Below are 21,406 nucleotides of genomic sequence, written 5' to 3' on the forward strand. Positions count from 1 at the left end.
CTCTCTCTACTCAGAATAATTTGAATTCATTATTTTTGTGTGCTACAAGTCGTTGTGGGCGTTCTCCACATGCTGCTTTTATCTCTCTGCGTTATTAAAATAGTTGTGGCCCTTTGATAGATTTTCCTGAAGTCACCTTTTTTTATAAACTGCCTGTTTCGCAACCTTCGGTACATATAGAAAGGAATCATTTTCGACCGACATCGAACGTGGCCGCAATAAGTGTGAAGATTGCTTTGTAACGCGCAGTGAGAAGCGGAGTTGCGTGTTCGACTTCACGCAATTTTTTTACAATAATGTTGATTAGAATTTTCTTCTTAAATACGTTATTTTTAACTTTATTTTTTATAAGTTTTGTAAACAACTGTACATCCATAGTTTTTAATGGATTCGTTGCAAATGCTATTTGAGATTTAATTTTGTGTTATAGTTTGGCGAGGTGTGAGCCAGGCCTTAAGTTCAAAAACGCTGTTCGGTACACTTAAAACGTGTTTGTTTTACTTTCTTCTGCTATAAGACATGCGCGTATCGTTAAATGTAGTTAGTTAAAGTAAATGAAATTCTCAATAAAGGAAAACCTTGGAATCAGTTTGTTAAAATGCGAATTTAGACGAATAAAAATTTTCATTGTAAAAGGTTTGATTTGAACAATAGTGTAAAAAAATACTTGAACGGCTAGATGAGAAAAATGTGTTGTTTTTTTGTGTAGTCGCATCAGCTGGAATACCTAAAACCTTTGGATAAACACTCTTTGATTATTTATCCACACAAGCAACTTTTCCACATGACAGACTTTCTCGCATTCGACGTACGAACGGAGGGCGACTTTCGTGGTTTCATGGGCCGCTTTTACACGTTGTTTTCATATACAACTGCGTTGCTAATAGCCAGGAGACCCGGTGCTATTCTTCATCCTTATCATTCTGTTTTTTTAATAAAAATACATTTGTTTATAAATATTAGAATAAAAATGAAATGTTAAGAAACAGGCAAATTCGATTACAATCGTCCTGCAAAGTAGTTCTCTAGAAGTAAATAGTTCAAAATTTGAATATTAAGCTAAGCAACTGAGAGTGAAACAAAAATTTTGGTTAGCAAAGGCTGAAATGAAAAGCGGAGTTGCAGCTTTGTACCTAATTTCTTTGGGATTAAACCTACTTTAGTGAAGTTAAATGATAAACGATGCTTACGTGACGTATACTCTCAATATCAAAGAGGCACGAACACCTGAAAACGAAGTTGTTGTTTTTAAGCTTTTTAAACTAGCAGTTTTGTTCACGTTCTTGAAGTCGAATGTACACAATCTATGTTTGTTTCTTCAGAAATGTAAACTATACTATTGTTGTTCCCTCACTACGCATTTGAGTTTTCAAACAACGCTTTCGTCTCGTTTATTCAGTTAGCTCTTTTACCTGTTTCATGATATCAGTCTGGATAATTAAGCAAAGCACTGCGTGAAGATCATGCGAAAATGTGTTTTTCTCAGCATCGTTATAGAAATATGCCGAATTCAGGTATGAAATCAGCATCGAAAATCGTGTGCAACCACCCGTTTTACAACAATACGAAAAAAATAGAAGGACTCGAAAAATAAAAAAAGAACAGACTCAAAAATAGAGGTACATTCTAAAATATTTTTTTGGTATTTTTTCAATTTCTGATTTCCAATTTTTTTATTTGTTTATTCAACTCAAGGCAAATTTAATTCTCAAACTTACTACTGTATTCTTCTTAGTTTTCTATTCCATTGTACCACTTTGGTGTATAAAACGTTTTTATACTTTCAGGAATTATGGGGTTCTTAGGGTATATATCTGTCGCAGCTTTGCTCATAGCGGTTTATTACAGCAATATCGCAGGTAACATTATAAACTCTCGTCAAACCTGATGATAAATTATTTTTACACACACACGATACGAAACGACAAATTAGAGTATCGTGTATCCAATTTTTTTTCTCTTGTTTCAGAATCATCAAAAGCGGAGATCACAGCAGGAAATGCGATCAACAAACTACTACAGGAAAAAATTAGTAAGTTAATGTCAAATACAGCCTTCTGCCCCTAAAATATTAAACTTAAAGCCGCACCCTTTTCCAAGAAATTTAATTAAACCCGCCTGAGTTTAAAAAAACAACGTTAGCATCTCGAACAGTTGCATCCTCTTCCTTCATAAAGCATAACCAATTATTCATTTTCCCGTGCGCCTTTTGATTCACTTGCATTTCAAGCATAGTTGCGTGTCACGTGCAAGAATCCGTTTCATCACTTCTTACGTGTATAAAAGTTTTTTATTTATTTCGTGCGAATTTAATTTCGCATTCTAGGCATTTTTAATGCAGTTTTTGTTTTTGTTTTCTTTCGTTATAACTTACTTTTAATTAAACTAATATTTTCTTGCTTCCTCCCATCATACCCAAATTTATTATCGCTGTCAATACTATGTACATTTCAATCAACAACCCGACCTGCAACCCTATAATATTTGTTGAAATGATTTTTTTTTTAATATTCTCCGAAGTAGCCAAAAACATCACTGTCACATCACTCTTCTTTTTTTTTTAATAAGCTTTCTTTCGTTTTATTCTTTTTTTTATAATAATTTAATTCATAATTATGTTTGATAATCCGTTATATCACATATTACAAGTAGGAGCGTGATTAGGGCACGTGTTCAAGTAAAAAAAAAGCTACTTGTTTTTTAAAAAATAACCCCTCTTCTTTTGTTTCCTACAGTACAGGCTATGTTTCTAAGTTTTTGGCTTTTTGAGCCTCATGTTTCTTCATTTTTCTTAAAAAACAAAACAAAACGTGTAGTAATATTTTTGAAATCCTTGAAATGTAAAAAAGGTGAAAAGCTCAGTTAAAAACAGAGATTAAATCTCCACAGTTTTTTTGCTTTTTGATTGTATGCTCCTTTTTATACACGAAAAACACAAAGGGGAAAAAATAATATGACATTATGATGATATCACTAACCGCAATATATAAACGTACAAAAATATATGATGGGGTTGAATGAAAGTATATCAGCTCAACGTCGACCCCAGTTTTTTTCTCTCTTCTTGATACCGGAATGTAATATTTAATCGTGTGACGTAACTTTTTATGCACAGGTATGAAGTTTAAAGAAGCAGCCAATGAAGTGAAAGGTGTTCTGGTTAAACATTTAGGTAGGGATGCATAACCTGTGCAACCTCGTAAACAGGTCTTGTTATTTTCTTTACGTCAATGCACATAAAACTTAACAAGCCTCGTGGCTAAGAAGCAGTTATGACGCGTTATAAATTTGCTGAATTTACTCTTTTTTTCCCTCCAAAATTCATGTTGACATTACGCTATATTTAACTACTTTTGTGCTCCTATTTTATTATCACTCCCCATAATAAGTTTTTTGGATATCACAAAGCAGCATCTTTTCTTATAATCAAAACACAACTCTCTTTTGGAAAAAATCTCAAGAACAAATACTATTTACAGGTTAAAAATAACAAATATCAACAAAATGTCAGCACAGTTTATTCTTTAAACATCTCAAAAGCATTGTTATCTTTATTTTTAGTTGTTTTACTAAAAATTTCGTAATACCCCAATTGGTCATTATATTATGAACCCCCCACTTTAAGAAATTTTCCCCGGAGTACCCCCCCCCCCCTGCTTATTCGACCCCCCCCCCCCCCCCTACAATTAAGCACAAAAGAGTACTCTCAGTAACTTGTAAGATAATTGCTTGTCAATAACACTATGGTTGTTTTAGGTGATAGCCTAAAAAGTGCACATAACAGAATGAACCCAAGAAAAAAAGCAAAGAAAATTGTGAAGGCATTAAAGGGTAAGATTTTGTGATGTTCATCCAAATTATACATGCATCTTATAAACGCTCTCCATCCTGTTTGCTTTATTTTCAATACTATCAGTTTCCAAGATGGTAGCACAAACATGGACTTTAATTCTTAACTAAAACACGGAATAAATAAGGATTTTTAAAGCGACAATGCGGCCCTCAATAATGGCGTTCAAGCATATAGAAGATTGGAAGCTTGTCTGGAAGATTCCATTTTATTTTAGCCAAAGGATTGAATAGCCTTCCGAATGCGAAGAGCCGTACAGTTTTGTGCAATGAAGAATGTCGACTGAAAAAAATATCCCATAGAGCTATATGCTATGTGTGCAAAAACCATTTTACAAGAGCATGGCACCAGGGTGAAACTTTACTTTCTCTTAGAACTAGTTTACTAATTAGTTTTGTTAAAATTTAAAAAAACAAACAAGCTAGAGCCGTGTGTTGTGCTGCCATTCTTGCTTCAAAATCTTAACTAACACTTGCGTAAATATACTTTTTCACGATCTCAATTCATCCTATAGCCCTTCGTTAGTTTATTTTACTGATTAACCTTCTAGGTGCTGCCATCCACCAAAACAAGGGACCACGACACAGGAAAAATAGCGGACCTATGCCCGGTAAGTTCAATTGCTTGAAGCTGTTTGTTTTGTCCGCATGAAATGGACATGTCTTCATTTTCTGGAATATTGTTAGCCTTGATTATTTACTTTACTTTTAAGTTAACTTACTCAAAACCATAGGCAAACCAAACGGTCAATCAGCTGGTCCATATGGTATGGGAATGCCGGGACAACCCGGTCAACAGCAACAGCAATCCGGGGCACCTGGTCAGCAAAGTGCTCCAGGATCACCATTTGCCCAACGACCAGGCGCACCCCAACAGCCAGGCCAGTGTGGCCCACAATGTCCTTCAACGTGTGCACCCACTTGTGACACGACATGCTGTCAATCCGCGTGTCCACCCGCTTGTTCTGTGTCCTGCTTTTCATACTGTCCACCTACTTGCTGCCCACATAAAAAGAACTCCATTCCAGTAGAGAAGAAAAACGAGAAAGAAGTTCAAGAGTAAACATGACTGCGAATGATATTCTCGCACCTATATGCTTCGTTGAAGCTGTTAGACAGATGTATTTTTATGTAAATTAACAACATCAGCAATGCGATTCCAGTGATCGAGAAATAGTTGAGAAAAATCATATGTAAATCAATCCAATGTACAAACGCTTATCACAGTTTTTTTGATTCGGATTTTTTTTATTTTGAAATAAAAATTTAACGTAATGTGAGACAACTTAACGTTTTTTTTTTTTATAAAAAATTATAAAAATTCCGCTCTAGCTAAATTTGCTGATCTAACTATCCGAACGGGGGGTGGTACTATTTTGACAAAGTTTTAATTTTAATATAGTATTCACTGTTTCATGAAATTCATAGTTTACCAAATACAAAAAGACGTCTTTGTATGTAATCAAGTAAAGTAACACATTAAAATTTGTTCAATTGATAAAAAAAAATGTATTTGGGACACAACACGTACTAAAAAAGAACATGAAATCAAAGATGTTACGAAGACAGCCGCCAAAAAACTTAATTCTTAAAATTCAAAGGCTTCAACGTTCAGCTTTCATCGAGATGACAGAAAAACTATTGGATAAAACACTTGTGTCAAATGGAACAAACAAGCAAACAAAACAAAACAAACGAAACAAAACAAAACAAACAAACAAGCATCCAAAATCTAAACAAACAAGATATTAACAAGAAACAAAAAAAAATTTGATTTTTACTTCTATCAACAGTACACAATGCGTAATGCGTCCAAACTTGAACCAGCCATTATCACGTCAAATATGTTTCAATTTTTTGGTAACATGAAAAATAACTGTTTTTATTGTCGTGGCGGTGGTTGCTGATAAGGGTAACCTTGATACCCCATGGGCGGCTGCTGTTGGGCGTATGGCGGTACATATTGCCCTTGTTGGGGTTGGTATTGGTAAGGCTGACCTTGGTAAGGTTGTGGTGCAGGCTGGTATCCCTGTGGTTGATAATAACCACCGCCATAAGCTGACATACCACCGGGCGGCGCGTAATAACCAGGTTGTGGCATATACACAGGTTGTGTCGGGTAGGGCGCACTTGGGTTATGTGACGGCTGTTGTGGTGGAACTGAACCTTGTGGAGTGGGTCTTGGTGCGGGAACAGGTTGCTGAGGTTGTTGTTGACGTGGTGGTGGTGGGCGATCAGGTCTACTTGTCGGCTGTGGTGGTTGACCTATTAACACAATTCTTACAGGTGAGAATATTTGATACCCTATTTTAGTAACTTTCTCATTCTACCTTATCGAAAAAACAAAAAATTTTCGTGCTCCAAAAATCGTTCTTCGATAAGGTATCTTGTCATATATTTTCACATATTATTGTAGCTTATTATTACTTATTACTCACGCACACAAACTTTTTCAAGTAAAATTACAGAAGACGTTTTTGCAAGAAAGATAAAGAATATTTTATTTGTTTCCTCTGAAAACACTGACGCATTAAACAATAATAAAACTGACCTTGATGATGAGATGGAACGGATGGTGGAGGGGCTGATGTACCTTTTGCAGCTTGTTGTTGCAGGTCCCTAATTTTAGTGCGTAAAACGTTAATCAATTAAGGTCCAGTTGACAAAATTTGATAAACAAATTTTACAATTTACAAATGTGTGAAATTCATTTATTAGATTTAACCTGAATGTGTACAACCTTGATCAGTTTGCCATAAACCTCGTGACTGACTTGTTTATAAAGTACAATAAGGCTAAGAATCAACCATAAATTAAGAATCTCTATATCAATAATATTCGAACTCTGTCTGTCAAAATAATTGCACGCAGCTTCATTCCGAGTCCTACACCACTGACGGGCGAACCTGTGGATTTTTCACGAGTTAGCTACTAGTGTTGTTAGAATATGGCTATCGGCAAAGGTTAAAAAGAGAAACATTGGGGAAAAAACACAGAACATTCAACCTTATTAAAGAAAAAGGTATACGTACTTGGAAAGATCATCTTTCTCAGTTTTTCTTGCAAATACCAGATCGTTGACTTTACTTTGGTATTTTAACAGGATCAAAGTCAAGTCGTTGTAAAACTAAATAAAAATTAATAGATAAAAAACGCTTTGAATGAACAATTAAACAACGATATAGGCAAAAACAAGGGTAAAAACAAAACAACAGAAAAGAAAAGAAAACCATTTAACGATCAAGATAAATCCTTACTTTAGTTCCTTCTTGCAGGTTTGCAGACAATTCGACAAAAGCGTCATAAGCTGCAGCAAGATCTTTCAACATTTGATCACGTGGGTTAGCCCCACCTTGACTTTGCTTGGCAGCGTTAAATTTATCGTTGGCTGACTAAAAACACAAACGTATGCAGTTTAATCCAAGGTCTTTGAAGCTGAGAAAAAAATGATATATTTGTTAAGGATGAGGATATTCTTGCTGAAGATTTTGTTATCGACTAAAAGCAGCAAGCTGAGAACCAGCCACTAAATAAACATGGACGTAGATAATACATACCTGAATCTTTTCCACAAGCTCTGTTTGATTTTGTAAGATCTCCTCCACCTGTTTTTTCAAATCACTATACAACTCGTCCAAATTATGGCTGATTAATCTTTCACCGTCTAAATAACCCTCTGCTGCGAGGGCTTGCAGAAACTTACTCTGCATGTCAACAGTGGCTCCTTTGAACTCCTTCTCCAAATCTTCTCGCGCTTTTTTCGTTTGATTGACTTCTTCCATGTATTGACGAAGTTGAGTCACTGCGTCACCACCAGCACCAGAAATAGAGGAATCTCCTTTCGGAAGAGCCGCAGCAATTTCAGACTTAAAAAGCAACAAAAACACATGAAACTCGTGCATTTCGTTGCGTTAATATTTTTTCCAATAACAAAGATGGAAATCAGTCAAGAGGATTTCAAATCAATTTAAATTTAACTTGTTTTAAATATTACTTACTTTTTAGGGAGACGGAGACATTTGATAAGGTTTTTATACCCCCACCTTATTTACACCAGCAAATTATACAAGAATAAGCTTGTTTCCATCGTTACGTTCTTAATAAAAAGTTAAACATGAAGTACTTACATCAGATTTTCCGAGAATTTCAAGAGAGCGTCGATGCTCGTTGTATTTCTGTTTAACAACTCCATCAGCGCTTGTAGCGTTGTCTAAAATGTTACGATATTTAGCTTCTTCTTCTCGTAGTTGAACTGTGAGTTTAGCCGAAGGAGTTCTGTTCCATCTCTCTTTGAAGTGATCTCTCATTTGCGTGTCTTCGCGCTCCTCTTCGTTTAGCATACGAATCGACTACACGAAAGAACTAAAGCTATTACTAGGGGTTCCACAAACACCAAAACGCGTTCATCGCCAGAAAGAAAAAGTTTAAAGAACAAATACCATCTAAATAACTATTTTCAAGCTTTGTGAAAAAATTTAAAATGTCAGCTTTGTACAGTAGCATTCTGCAAAATATCATACTTCCACATGTACTTGGTACAAGTCGTGTAGGTCGTTACAACCAAACATATTTATAACAGTGAACTTGTTTTCCCAAACAATGGCAACATTTTCACAACATTTTCACAACATTTTCTCCAGAACAAATGACAAAACAATAATATCTATTAGGTGTAGTTAAATGTTTTTTTTTACGTGTTGGAATATGTAATGCATGGATAAACATAGGGTGGACCATGCACACATTTTTAATAATGTGTATAGATAGAAACTAAATTCAGGTTTCGTTAAGTGTTGTTCCGGAACCAAAAAGCAACATGAGTTAAAATACGTAAATAATACAAACAGCAAAAAAGATTCTACTCACTTCGTCGAGAACTTCGCGATTTCTTGTCAACAAATCAGGTAAATTTTGCATGAGTTGATCTATACTGCCCAGACCTCCCTTTTCTCTCAATTCTTTCGCTTTATCTAACACAGATTGCGGGACTTTACTTCCAGACAAATCTTCAATAGCTGCTGGAAGATTCAAAGATGCCAGAATGCTGAAATATAACGCGTTTGTTGTTGGAAATATATCTTAAAGTTTGTAGGGGGTTGTTGGGTTGAGGTTGGTAGGGAGCGAGAGTTGAGGCTGGTAGAAAGCGCGGGGTTGAGGTTGGTAGGAAGCGCGGGGTTGAGGTTGGTAGGGAGTGTGGGGTTGAGATTGGTAGAAAGCGTGTGGTTGAGGTTGGTAGGAAGCGCGGGGTTAAAGTTGGTAGGGAGTGTGGGGTGAGTGCGTTTGATAATAAAAAAAATAGACGACGCAATGCACTAATGAAGAAGTGTAGAAACGAAATACTAAGCAACTCTAAAGTTTCTATGAAAGCGTAAACAGTAATTTTTTTAAAACAATGACGGCTTACTTACCCGTTAAGGAATTGCGTTGCTTCTCTTAATTTTCCAATCTCCACGTTTATAACATTTGCTTTTGCATTATCGTAAGCGCTCAGTGCTTGATGTACCGCCATTGGTACCAGTTTTGTAAACAAGTCCACAAAATTACTGCTCAACGGGCAGGTGATAGGCAGCGGCTTAGCAAGCGTCGCACGACCAATGGCTGTTAACGCATCCTGGCTTGGTATCTTATCAAGATAGATGATTTCGTTGTCTTTCTTTGCTTGCGTCAAGGTTTTAGTAATGGTGGCAGACATTGTCTATGTAAGGATCGAAATAAATAAGAAGCAGTTGTAAAAAAATATATATATACACGCTTTCAATTGCACAATTTAAGATGAGGACCCATCAGAGTGAACATTCTTTTATCTTGCGACACTTGTTAGGATGTATTCAAAATTCAAAGCGAAGCTTTTTGCCTTAAGGTTTTTGCCTATCTGTCTAAAGACACATAAGCAAAAACGAAAAGACAATCTATCTTGTTTAAAAGTGTCGGGCACGAATAGAAGAATGAACATTTTAAAAATTAAAACAAAAAGCTGGGAAGTGAGGACAGTGAGATAGATAGACATAACGAGTTGAAAAGAGTGTTGAAGAAGATGAGAGATGCAACATGACAGTGGGACCGTGAAAGAGCTGAAAAGTGTTATGAAAAAATCAGTTATGCAAAGTTATCAGTTATGCAAAATGATTGATTATCTCGACATTTGCGACATTACAAATAAGGCTAATGTTAAGTTACGAACACATACCTTCACCTCAGATGGAGTGTACAGTCCTCCTTGCTTGATAGCATCACTTATGAATTTGTCAGCTTTCTATGAATGTAAAAGTGCAGAAGAGTAACATAACTATTTGCACTTATATGTTATTATTTTATTTCAATGTACTTCCAGAAAAAGATCACAATTTGATGAAAGACTCATATATTTTTAACGATCAAGATAGCATACTTTATTGGGATAATTTAAAGGGGCTATATTTAACAGATTTTGCATATTTTGGCTAAATACGCGAAATTTAATCTCCGCTGAAATTTTGTATGGCATTCATCTGCGAAGTAAATCCAACAAAGTACAAAAACAATAAAAATAATTAAATTATGTAAAATAAATAATTTAATATAAAAATATAGCTTAGTTTAGATTTGAAAAAGACAGTCAAGACGTGTCGAAATATTATTATAAATAAAATAATTATGTACGAACTTCCATAAAAAGAAGAACTCAAAAAATTTATTATACACGTTTATTCGAGATGACATTTAAAGATTGTCAATAGTTAATTCTTAGAATCATCTTAATGTGGCAATTCACAAAAAAACTAATGCAATTTAAGATAGTTATATAATTTACCTGTAGTCTTCCAACTTGTTCACCATATCCTCCTGCAGCGACATTTACATTGGATTGATGGTACTCAGAGAGTGCAACAAAATAAGCTTGTTTACATTGTAACAATGGAATCCAATCCTGAAAAAAATAAAAAAATTAAAATTATTTTTTGCCTGTAGTTTCCTTACAAGATCTCGTGGACTTCATTAGAAACTTTATTTTTAAAACGAAATTCCAGCTGCTAAGAAAAAAAATTGTGTCTAGCCTTAAAATTGCTAAGAAGTTGCTTAGCAAACATTGAAATTTCAGCAGGTTTATACTTTTTATTTCCTTAAATGCTCTGCACGTTGCTTTCTAGATTGTTTTCTCTAATAAAAGCTTGGAGGAAATTTCCTTATACACAATATTCTATATAAGCACACGAGAACCTTGCGCAAATCAAGTGTTAACAATTTTCTGCAGAAGTTAATTTCGGCTAGGAAGCATGCTTAAAAAGAGAATAATCTTTTTCCATTTTGCTATGATCTATCTCATCCGTAACCCATCTCTCTCAAAAAATACCACCTACCTACATATTCTCTTTTAATACTCCATTCCTAACTAGTTTATATTAATTTTGTGAATGACTGTCTCTTGTATATTTCACGAAAAAGTTCAAAAAATTGTGAAATTTATTTCTCCTAAGATGCTAGTTGTATGAATTTTAATTGGACTACCTTTTCCCACATGCTTTTCACTTCGTAATGAGTTGCAGCTCGCACTGCTTCTTGATAATAGTCTGCAGCCTGCATTGCAACTTTAGCAACAATGCTATCCTTCATTTTATCTAAAAAAACAAATACCAAAATCCTTAGAAATTTCCGTGAACATTTACCTTCTATTATGAATGCCTGTACGTTTCACCGACAAGTAAGTTTATCTAAAAAAGATCCTAAAAATTCTGGAATGATATGTTTGGTGGTTGTTATCTAGTTTAAGCCTGGTTCATATGGAAAGATTATTCTAAATTGAAACTTTAGAGACTGCTTGTAGGAAAGTTGCTTCAATTTTATATATATATATATGTAACCAGTCGATTTAATTTTTTTAGGAAGAACATAGGCATTGGAATCCAGAATTTTCCATTCTTAAAAAAAAATCACAACTATAGTATACCTGAGGATGCTTTTTTGTAGAAACAGTCCTGGGCTTGTGCAAGCATAATGGCGCTTACGGCACCTAACGAGCTAACAGCTAGATCAGGTGTTGGTAAAGTCTGTAGCACTGGGTAAACATTATCTTTTAAATACGTAAAGATACCAGCAGATTGTTGATAGTATTTTGCTGCAGTTTTCAATCCATCATCTGTTGTATGGTTCTGGCTGTTTGCTAACTGTGACAATAGACTTGCAATGTTAAACAAAACACAGAACCTTTCATATGCACCACTGCTTATTGCTGTTAAAAAAAAGAAAACCATTAAAATACACCTATATTCATTCATTCACACAGTTACAGAGCACAATTACAACCACAGTTGGTGTCCATCAGGTTAATCATTGTATTAACTCTTTTGCTTCAATCACGGTAAAAAAAATTGTACCTATCTGTACCTGCACCCCAACACTCTCTTTTTATGAAATTACTAATGCAGACAGGAAACACTTAAATGAAACCCGAGGTATAAAATGATGTTGGACTTCTTTTTTATAGAGTCAAATTTGAGAAGATTTTAGGACTTTTGATGGGAATTACCTTTTTTGACTGTATTTTGACTGTATTTTCATAAAAAAGAAATTGAGGAGATCTTAGGAAATTAAAAAAAAATAGAAACATGCGACAAACTAAACTTGGGGAGATTTGAGGAGAGAGTTGTTAGCTTAGAGGACACTTTTAAAAATTGAGGAGAATGGATGAGTTTTGAGGTGTGGCAACCTTTAGAAGTAAAAAATAGGTTCAGAGTTCAAGTTTGAAGATAAATGGAGACAAAAACTAGTGATTAGTAACAATCCATAGAATTGCCCCATAGAATTGCCAGTAGTATTCCAGCATGGTTTTTATTTAACACAAATCTGTCTACCTAGAAACACATACAGCCTATGTGTAGAATTGTTTTATGTGGATAAAAAATAGCTATTTGGTAATTCTTTTAGTGCAGAAAATGAATGTTAAAGCAAGGTTTTGAAAAGAGCTCCTTGATTGAAGATTTTTACTTTAAGGTATCATACTTATTTTACTAGTAAAAAATAAATAAAAATAAAAACAACAACAACAACAAAAAGAAAACAATTACTTGTTTTAGTAGACCCAAATATGGAACCCTTGTCAAAAGCATCATACCAAGTAAATGAAACCCTGATCTAAAAAAATAAATTGATTGTCAAGAGGAACAACAACGTCATCAACAAAAACTCATAAAAATTTTTTATGAAAGTTAGTATTGCACACGTATAAGTCCAAATAACTAAAAAATCCATTACTCATTGAGTTAAATTTAATTAAATATGACCTATGCAACAAAAAACAAAAGCAAATTTAAATCTTTAAACCTGATCTTCAGAGATGGGCAACTTTGCTTCCATTGTTACAAGCTGGTCGTAATATCTGAAAAGGTTAGATTACATACGTTTATTAGCCATTGCAAAGTTAAACACAATAAACCTAAAGAGTTAAGCAAATAATCCTTGAAAACCCCAAATAATTCCTTTACATTACAAAAATTTTTAAATATAAAAACAAATTTAGTAAAGGTAAAAACAAGTGAAATTTGGATTTTTTAGATCTGTAATATAAATTTTCTAAAGTTTTTTTAATATTTCAGGATACCATTACATATAGCAAAGTAAAAAAATTAAATTTTGCATAAAAGTACAAAAAGCATCAGCACCTCTGTATCACATCCAATGATGATTCATGCTTGTCTAAGGATCTCACAACAGCATTTCCCCTTAGTTGATTTAATTCCACAAGTGTATCCTTGTTTTCATTCAAAACTTCACCAGAAAAAGTATTCTTGATATAGTTTGATAATGGTTTAACAAAATCCACTGCTTGTGTCTTCTTTACAGGTGTTTGTATAAATGAAGACATCTTTCTTCTGATCAGTTGTCTTAAAAATAATTAACAATTTTTCCACCACTCATGTAACAGTTCACACCTCCTGCAATACAGGCAAACAATCCCCAGTCATTAAGCCTTAAAGTTCATGACTATATGCAGAAAGCAGAACAAGGAACTTTTTTTAGGTATAGAATGCATTATAAACACATGATAAAGGCAAAGCGTGCAAAAGTAGGGTAACAACAACAGAATTTTTGATAACTAATCAGGTGTAAGTCAAGTAGTGGAGAGAAGTAATTTTATATTGGGAAAGTGAACTTGACAGTTTGACAGTTTCTTTTTTCCACCAAATTATTTTCCTTTCCATAAAAACATTAGCATTATCAAGAAAGTTCACATTATTATGGCGTTATGACATTATAAGTCTGAAGTTGATTTTCCATGGCTCTTTTATAGCTATATTTTAACAAAAAACTTAGGCAAACAAATAAAACATATAGATATACTTTTTAAATATTAAAAAAATTGAAAAGTAAGGAATGATTTTCTTATAGAACAGAGCCACTTAATGAATTTTGACAACTGCCTTAATTCGGGATGATCTGTAACTTGGTTTGCAATAAAAATTTTCTGGCTAAGCTTGTATAGGGCCTATATATTTACTGACCTGCAGATAATAATAATAATAATAATAATAATAATAATAATAATAATAATAATAATAATAATAATAATAATAATAATAATAATAATAATAATAATAATAATAATAATAATAATAATAATAATAATAATAATAATAATAATAATAATAATAATAATAATAATAATTATAAATAATAATAATAATAATAATAATACCACATTGCGTGCGTCTTGCTACTCGCGCAGCTAAGCTACCATTTTGCGTGACAGACAGACAGACGTATACAAATGTTTAAAGTGGCTAGCCCAGAAAATCACAAAAACCTGTAGTTAGTGGATTGTTTCCACTGGGGGCCACTAGAACAAAAAAGAAACAAAAAATGATAAACCTTAGACTGCCTCAGTTTAATCAAACATAGTAACATTTTTATCATTTATTAATTCACCTTTATAATATCTATGCATTGATGAAGTTTGATTGCACATACTTTAACTGATCTAAAATTACTGATGAAAGAATATGTCAAAATTTGCTACTTTAAATATGACATCATAATCAAATTCTTTAAATATGAATAACTAAATAAATAAGATGCAATAAAATGTTCAAAAGGATAATAATTTTAAACAAAAAACAAGCACATAAAACTTTTTAACAACAATAGTTTTGTGCACGATTTTTATAATAGGGTAGAATAAAATGTTTAAAAAAATATTTTTTAAAACGGCGATTTATTTTAATAATTCGCGTAGTTAAAAAATCATTAAATTTCATTAATTGGGCTAATACTTAAGGGGATTTTATTTTCAATAAGTATAAACAATAAACTGGCAGTTATGAGAAAATAATTACAGTATTGTTTTATCACGAAGCTTTCGTTAAATCACTCGTAACATAGTTCTCGCAAAGATCATTAAAGTAATTACGATAAACAAAAGATTAAAGGGCTTTGGATTTGCAGGAAAAGGTGTTGTATAGCGCTTCAGAATCTTACATTCGGACTGCACTGTAGCTAGACATAAAAATATTCAGAAGGATATATATTTTAAAAAATGCAAGAAGTCTTTGAAACAAAAGAACCTGGGTGTAAACCTTTTGTGTGGTTTTGTTGAAAAAAATAGCATAGAAATAGCGATAGAAATGTTTTTTTACATCGCATTTTAAAAGTTTAAAAACGAAAAACGGTGATAGAAATGTTTTTTTAGATCGATTTTTAAAAGTTTAAAAACGAAAAACGGCGATAGAAATGCTTTTTTTTAGATCGCATTTTAAAAGTTTAAAAACGAAAAACCGCTATAGAAAAGCTTTTTTTCGATCGTGTTTTAAAGTTTAAACACGAAAAACGGTGATAGAAATGTTTTTTTAGATCGATTTTTAAAAGTTTAAAAACGAAAAACGGCGATAGAAATGCTTTTTTTAGATCGCATTTCAAAAGTTTAAAAACGAAGAACCTGGGTGTAAACCTTTTGTGTGGTTTTGTTGAAAAAAATAGCATAGAATAAAATGACGAAAAACATATTTTTTTAATACATGCAAGTTTTAAAAATATGTAGCTAAAATCATGTGAATAAAAGTTTTTTATTAAGAATAGCTTCGTGTGTATTTTATTTGATTTCCCAGACAAGGAATTACATTAGTGTTTTTCTTGTAGAACAAAGAGAAATGAAATGTGAAATGCGATTTTATTGTAAATAACGTTGCCAAAAAAACCTGAGTTAGCGCAACGTTAAGCGAGATAAAAAGGGAAATCATCACAAAATTCATAAAAGAAACATGAAAATTAAATTTGTTGAAGTATATATACATAATAACTTTGGATATTTAACAAATCGTAGTATCAAATGCAGTTTTTTTGTCACCCATCTGCCTGCCCACAACAAAGTACGGTAGCAATAAACAATCACAACTAGTCTGCAATTTTTTAAAGTGACCTAATTTTTTTCGAATGCCGTCTATTTCGAAAAGTGTTAAAATGGTATCCAAGTTGTGGGACTCAACAACAACAACATGCTGATGTTCTTCTTTTGTTGTTTCTTATCCCTTCCACAAAGATTTACCTTAATTTTAGCATCGCAAATAAATTTTAGCGTATTAATTGAAGCTTCAATACTCAGTTGATTCTCTAAAATTCTTGAAAAGCTAGCGAGAACTGTTCTGCCCAGATTGCAAAAACGGCCTGTTTACAACTGGGACAGCCGGATTATGTACGCATTGTCGATTATGTTTTTTTTGCACTGGTTATAAATGGCTGGCCAGGCAGGCTGTGATTGGCATTTTCTTCGAACTTTTGTGAATTAAACATTCTCTGGAAGATAGAACACCCCTAAAATCTAGACATGGCAAAGAAAAAAGTAGATGTAATTCTTAGGCCGCAGGAATTTGTACCTCAGTTTACTGTCGTCTGTATCTCAGGTGTACCATGTAGGAAATTTTCATTATTCATTATTTTGCCCCTCCGCCTAGCTAGCTTGAACCCGAAACCCTCGGAGCCTGAACCAGAACTACAGCGCCGAAAGACAACCTCTGGGTGGAGACTGGGACATACATCCAAATGAGGCAAGGCTTGATCGCACGACTTTGTATGGCACGTATTGGAACAAAGGCCCTTCGAAATTTAAATTAACACATTACATTACATTTGAAAACATTCAAAAAAAGAACACTTTCGATCGATTGCGACATCAATCGAAATTACGCAATAGCTTTTTTGAAATAGGATGCATTGAGTATATTTCATTTCTTTCTTTGTGGAACTCTGATGAATATGTTCATCGTTTATGTATATTGAATATTTAATTGTTTTTTTATTTATTTATTTTAAAGCATGACGACACACAAGGTAGATAACACTAGGTTGAGGATGGCTAGTGTAAATGTTGGTACTCTGAGAGGTAGAGCAGGTGAAGTAGTTGAAATGTTAGAACGTAAATCTGTTGATATGTGTTGTGTTCAGGAAGTTAGGTGGAGAGGAGCTTCAGTGAGATTTGTGAAAGGTAGGAGGGCAAGGTATAAGCTTTTTTGGATTGGTAATAGTGATGGATATGGAGGAGTTGGCATATTCGTTGCAGAGAAGTGGGTAGAAAAAGTAATAGATGTTATGCGTGTTAATAGTCGTATTATAGTGATAAAGTTTTTGATAGGTAATAGGATTGTCACTTTTCTGTCAGTTTATGCTCCACAGTGTGGACTCAGTGAGGAAGATAAAGATAAGTTTTATGATGAGTTAATAGCAGTCACATCAAAGTTTGGAGACACTGAACTTGTCATGGTGGGCGGCGACTTTAATGGTCATGTTGGGAAGTCATCTGAAGGTTATAGAGGTGTGCATGGAGGCTATGGATTTGGGAGCAGAAATAAGGAAGGGGAGAGATTGCTTGAGTTTGGAATGGCAACGGACATGGTGGTTTGCAACACATCATTCAGTAAGAGACAGAGTAGGCTGATAACATATGAGTCAGGTGGTTGTAAGACACAGATAGATTACTTTTTGGTTAGAAAGTCAGACAAGAAAGTGGTGAAGGACGTGAAAGTTATATCGGGGGAAGAGTGTGTTTCCCAGCATAGGTTGCTGGTTTGTGATATTATCTTGAAGAGTGTCAGAGAAGCCAAGGGAAAGTACAGGCCCCGCCGAAAAGTCTGGAAGCTGAAGGAAGAGATTGTAGCAAGACAATTTAGTGCAAAAGTTCAGCAGTTAGCCTACAATAGTCAATGTGATAGTGACAATGTTGAAAGTACTTGGACTACTTTGAAGAATTGTCTTCTAGAAGCTTCTGATGATACCTGTGGGTGGACGAAAGGACCAGCTAGACATAGACAGACCTGGTGGTGGAATAATGAGGTTGACCAGTGTATAAAGGAAAAGAGGAAACTTTGGAAAGAGTGGAAGTCAGGTGGTAGTAAAAATATTTACTTAGAAGCTAAGCGTCGCGCTCGTACAGCAGTGTATAAGGCAAAATCAGAAGCAGAGAGAAACAGATTTGCAGATGTGTTAAGAAGGGAAGACCAGCGCAATGAGGTATTCAAGATAGCAAAGCAAATGAAGAAGACTAATCAAGATATTGTAGGTGAGAAGTGTATACGTAATGATGAAGGTGTTTTGGCTAGCACAGAGGAGGAGAAAAGGGTAGCTTGGAAGAATCATTATCAGAGGTTGCTTAACACTGAGTTTGATTGGGACGAGGATAATTTGTCTGATGATGATGTCGTAGAAGGGCCAGCCATGCAGATCAAGACAGAATGGGTAGTGAAGGCTATTAGGAAAATGAAGATTGGCAAGGCTGCAGGAGTATCAGGTATTGTTGCAGAGATGGTAAAAGCATCTGGATATATTGGAGTTGAGCTTATTACAAGTCTTGCTAACCAGATTATAAAGGATGGTGCTATTCCGAGTGAGTGGCAGTCGAGTGTAATAGTGAATTGTTTCAAGGGCAAGGGTGATGCATTAGAAAGGGGTAACTATAGAGGTTTGAAGTTGGTTGATCAAGTAATGAAAGTTATTGAAAGAGTGATTGATAAGTTACTTAGAGAAAGAATTGATATAGATAAGATGCAATTTGGTTTTGTTCCAGGGCGTGGCACTACAGATGCAATATTTTTACTCAGACAGCTTCAGGAAAAGTATTTAGGAAAGAGAAAGAATCTCTATTTTGCCTTTGTAGATTTAGAGAAAGCTTTTGATAGAGTGCCACGTAAAGTTATTTGGTGGGCTATGAGAAAATTAGGTGTGGATGAGTGGCTAGTTACGATGGTTCAGTCTATGTACAGCAATGCTAGAAGTCGTGTCAGGATTAACGATTCACTTAGTGATGAATTTAGTGTAAATGTTGGTGTACATCAGGGTTCTGTACTTAGTCCTTTGTTGTTTATTCTAGTCTTAGAAGCGCTGTCGATGGAGTTCAGAACAGGTTGCCCATGGGAGTTATTGTTTGCAGATGATTTGGTTCTCATAGCAGAGTCGATGGAAGAATTGGTTGAAAAGTTTGAGAAGTGGAAGAAAGGACTAGAAGAGAAAGGGCTGAAGGTAAACACAGCAAAGTCTAAAGTCATGATAAGTAGCATTGCAGCCAAGTGTGACCCTGTAGTTGGAAAGTGGCCTTGTGGAGTTTGCAGGAAAGGGGTTGGTAGTAACTCAATTTTTTGTCAGACTTGCAAGCATTGGGTACATAAGAAGTGCAGTAGTATTAGTGGAAGGTTAAGAGCTGGCATACAGTTTGTATGCAAGCGTTGCAAAGGTGAGATTATAGAGAATGAAGTATTTCCAGCTTTAATGATGTACAACAGTGGCTCGTTAGAGATAGTTAAAAACTTCTGTTACTTAGGTGATATGTTGGGCAGTGAAGGGGGTGTTGGAAGAAGTGTTACTTGCAGGATAGGTTCTGCTTGGAAAAAGTTTAGAGAGTTACTTCCTTTATTGACTAGCAGAGTCCTGTCAATTGAGGTAAAAGGTAGGTTGTATGAGGCCTGTGTAAGAAGTGTTATGTTGTACGGTAGTGAGACATGGGCAGTGAAGCAGGAAGATCTTGACCGTTTAGAAAGGAATGATATGAGAATGGTTAGGTGGATGTGTAATGCCAGTCTGAGAGACAGAAAGAGTTCAGATGAGCTAAGAAGCAGGCTAAGTCCCTGTAGAATTAAAGATGTTATCCAGATAAGAAGATTGAATTGGCTGGGGCACTTGGAAAGAATGGAGGAGGATAATTGGGTAAGAAAGTGTAGAGACTTGATAGTTCCTGGGGCAAAGCCCAGAGGCAGACCGAGAAAGACTTGGCAGGAGGTTATAAGGACAGACTTGATAGAGAGGAAGTTGAGTTTAGATCTAACACAGTCTAGATCAGATTGGAAGAGGGTCATTAATATACCCCGTCCAACCCATGCTAGCATGGAAAACGGACGTTAAGCCGAGAATGATGAATGATGATGATGATGACGACATGCGCGGTGATTCGAGTTGTTGTTGGAAATCCTCAGTGATGATGATGTGCTGATGTGCGAAGCATGTCAGAAGGCTTTATTAAGATATTCTTTGAGTCATTATTTCATATTTTCATTCTTTGGAGGGAAAGTGAAGACAATAATGGAATTTTTTTAAATAATGAAATTTTTCATGCAGTGGTAAATATACATGCGGGCGGCCGACGGTAAACTGAGGTACGACTTCCTTTGGTCTTAGTATAAACTACTCTTGTAGTAAATACATTTCAACATAATATACTTTGAAGTAACTAAATTTCACGGAACCTAAATTATTCTTTTTGTGGGAGTTAAGTTTGGTGAAAAGTTATTAAACTTGCGAATCCCCAAATTTAGTATTTGCCACAAAATTTTGTTTCATTTGAGAACAAAAACAACTTTGCCACCAGGGCTATCTGCTTGTCAGAAGTGATGACGAATGATATAAAAGCAGTCGGCCCCGATGTAAGCGTACTCGTACGCTCAAGTTTCACACATTTTTCTCGGAGACGGTAGTTGTTTGTCTTTTGTTCTTAATAATTATTTTGCGAGTCTTGTAAGTCATTAACTTGCGGGTAATAAACAAAAGATTATTGAAGAAAAAGATAGCTTATTATAACTGCGCGTAACTATTGTTAAATAGTGTTAACATAACTATTCCCAATAGCTTAATTACAAATGTTATCAACTCTATCAATGTGAAACAAAAAGCCATTGTTTAATAGTTTCATTAAATAAAAGTTTTGCGTGGAAACTAAATAAACTAGTGAGAAAGCATTGTTGGTTGTGCGGGTTAAATAAAGCTTTTAAGCGATACAAATTATTATATTTTAACAAAATTATAACTTTAATTTTGATAGAATAGCTTTTTTAGATCGCTTTATAAAAGTTTAAAACAAATAGCGGCGATAGAAATGTTTTTTTAAATCGCATTTTAAATGTTTAAAAACGAAAAACCGCGATAGAAATGTTTTTTTACATCGCATTTTAAAAGTTTAAAAACGAAAAACGGTGATAGAAATGTTTTTTTAGATCGATTTTTAAAAGTTTAAAAACGAAAAACGGCGATAGAAATGCTTTTTTTTAGATCGCATTTTAAAAGTTTAAAAACGAAAAACCGCTATAGAAAAGCTTTTTTTCGATCGTGTTTTAAA

General features: G+C 34.4%; 2 protein-coding genes across 2 annotated transcripts; one reads left to right on the forward strand and one right to left on the reverse strand.

Annotated features, from left to right (window-relative positions):
• Positions 1-539: 539 nt before the first annotated feature.
• LOC130622784 (translation initiation factor IF-2-like) lies at positions 540-5,134 on the forward strand. The gene is made up of 7 exons (XM_057438295.1): positions 540-1,619; positions 1,788-1,859; positions 1,970-2,032; positions 3,116-3,172; positions 3,757-3,831; positions 4,401-4,460; positions 4,584-5,134. The coding sequence occupies exons 2-7, from the start codon at positions 1,793-1,795 to the stop codon at positions 4,910-4,912; spliced, it is 651 nt and encodes a 216-aa protein (XP_057294278.1). The 5' UTR covers positions 540-1,619; positions 1,788-1,792; the 3' UTR covers positions 4,913-5,134.
• A 100-nt stretch (positions 5,135-5,234) lies between these two features.
• Positions 5,235-13,732, reverse strand: LOC130622779 (programmed cell death 6-interacting protein-like). The gene is made up of 15 exons (XM_057438288.1): positions 13,485-13,732; positions 13,147-13,201; positions 12,891-12,957; positions 11,774-12,055; positions 11,335-11,444; positions 10,640-10,756; positions 10,037-10,102; positions 9,258-9,544; positions 8,716-8,893; positions 7,977-8,198; positions 7,407-7,715; positions 7,107-7,241; positions 6,882-6,976; positions 6,401-6,468; positions 5,235-6,114 (listed from the first exon to the last, which is right to left on the reverse strand). The coding sequence occupies exons 1-15, from the start codon at positions 13,685-13,687 to the stop codon at positions 5,732-5,734; spliced, it is 2,577 nt and encodes an 858-aa protein (XP_057294271.1). The 5' UTR covers positions 13,688-13,732; the 3' UTR covers positions 5,235-5,731.
• Between the last annotated feature and the right edge of the window lie 7,674 nt (positions 13,733-21,406).

This window comes from Hydractinia symbiolongicarpus, chromosome 12 (genome assembly GCF_029227915.1).
Source record: "Hydractinia symbiolongicarpus strain clone_291-10 chromosome 12, HSymV2.1, whole genome shotgun sequence".
NCBI lineage: Eukaryota > Metazoa > Cnidaria > Hydrozoa > Anthoathecata > Hydractiniidae > Hydractinia > Hydractinia symbiolongicarpus.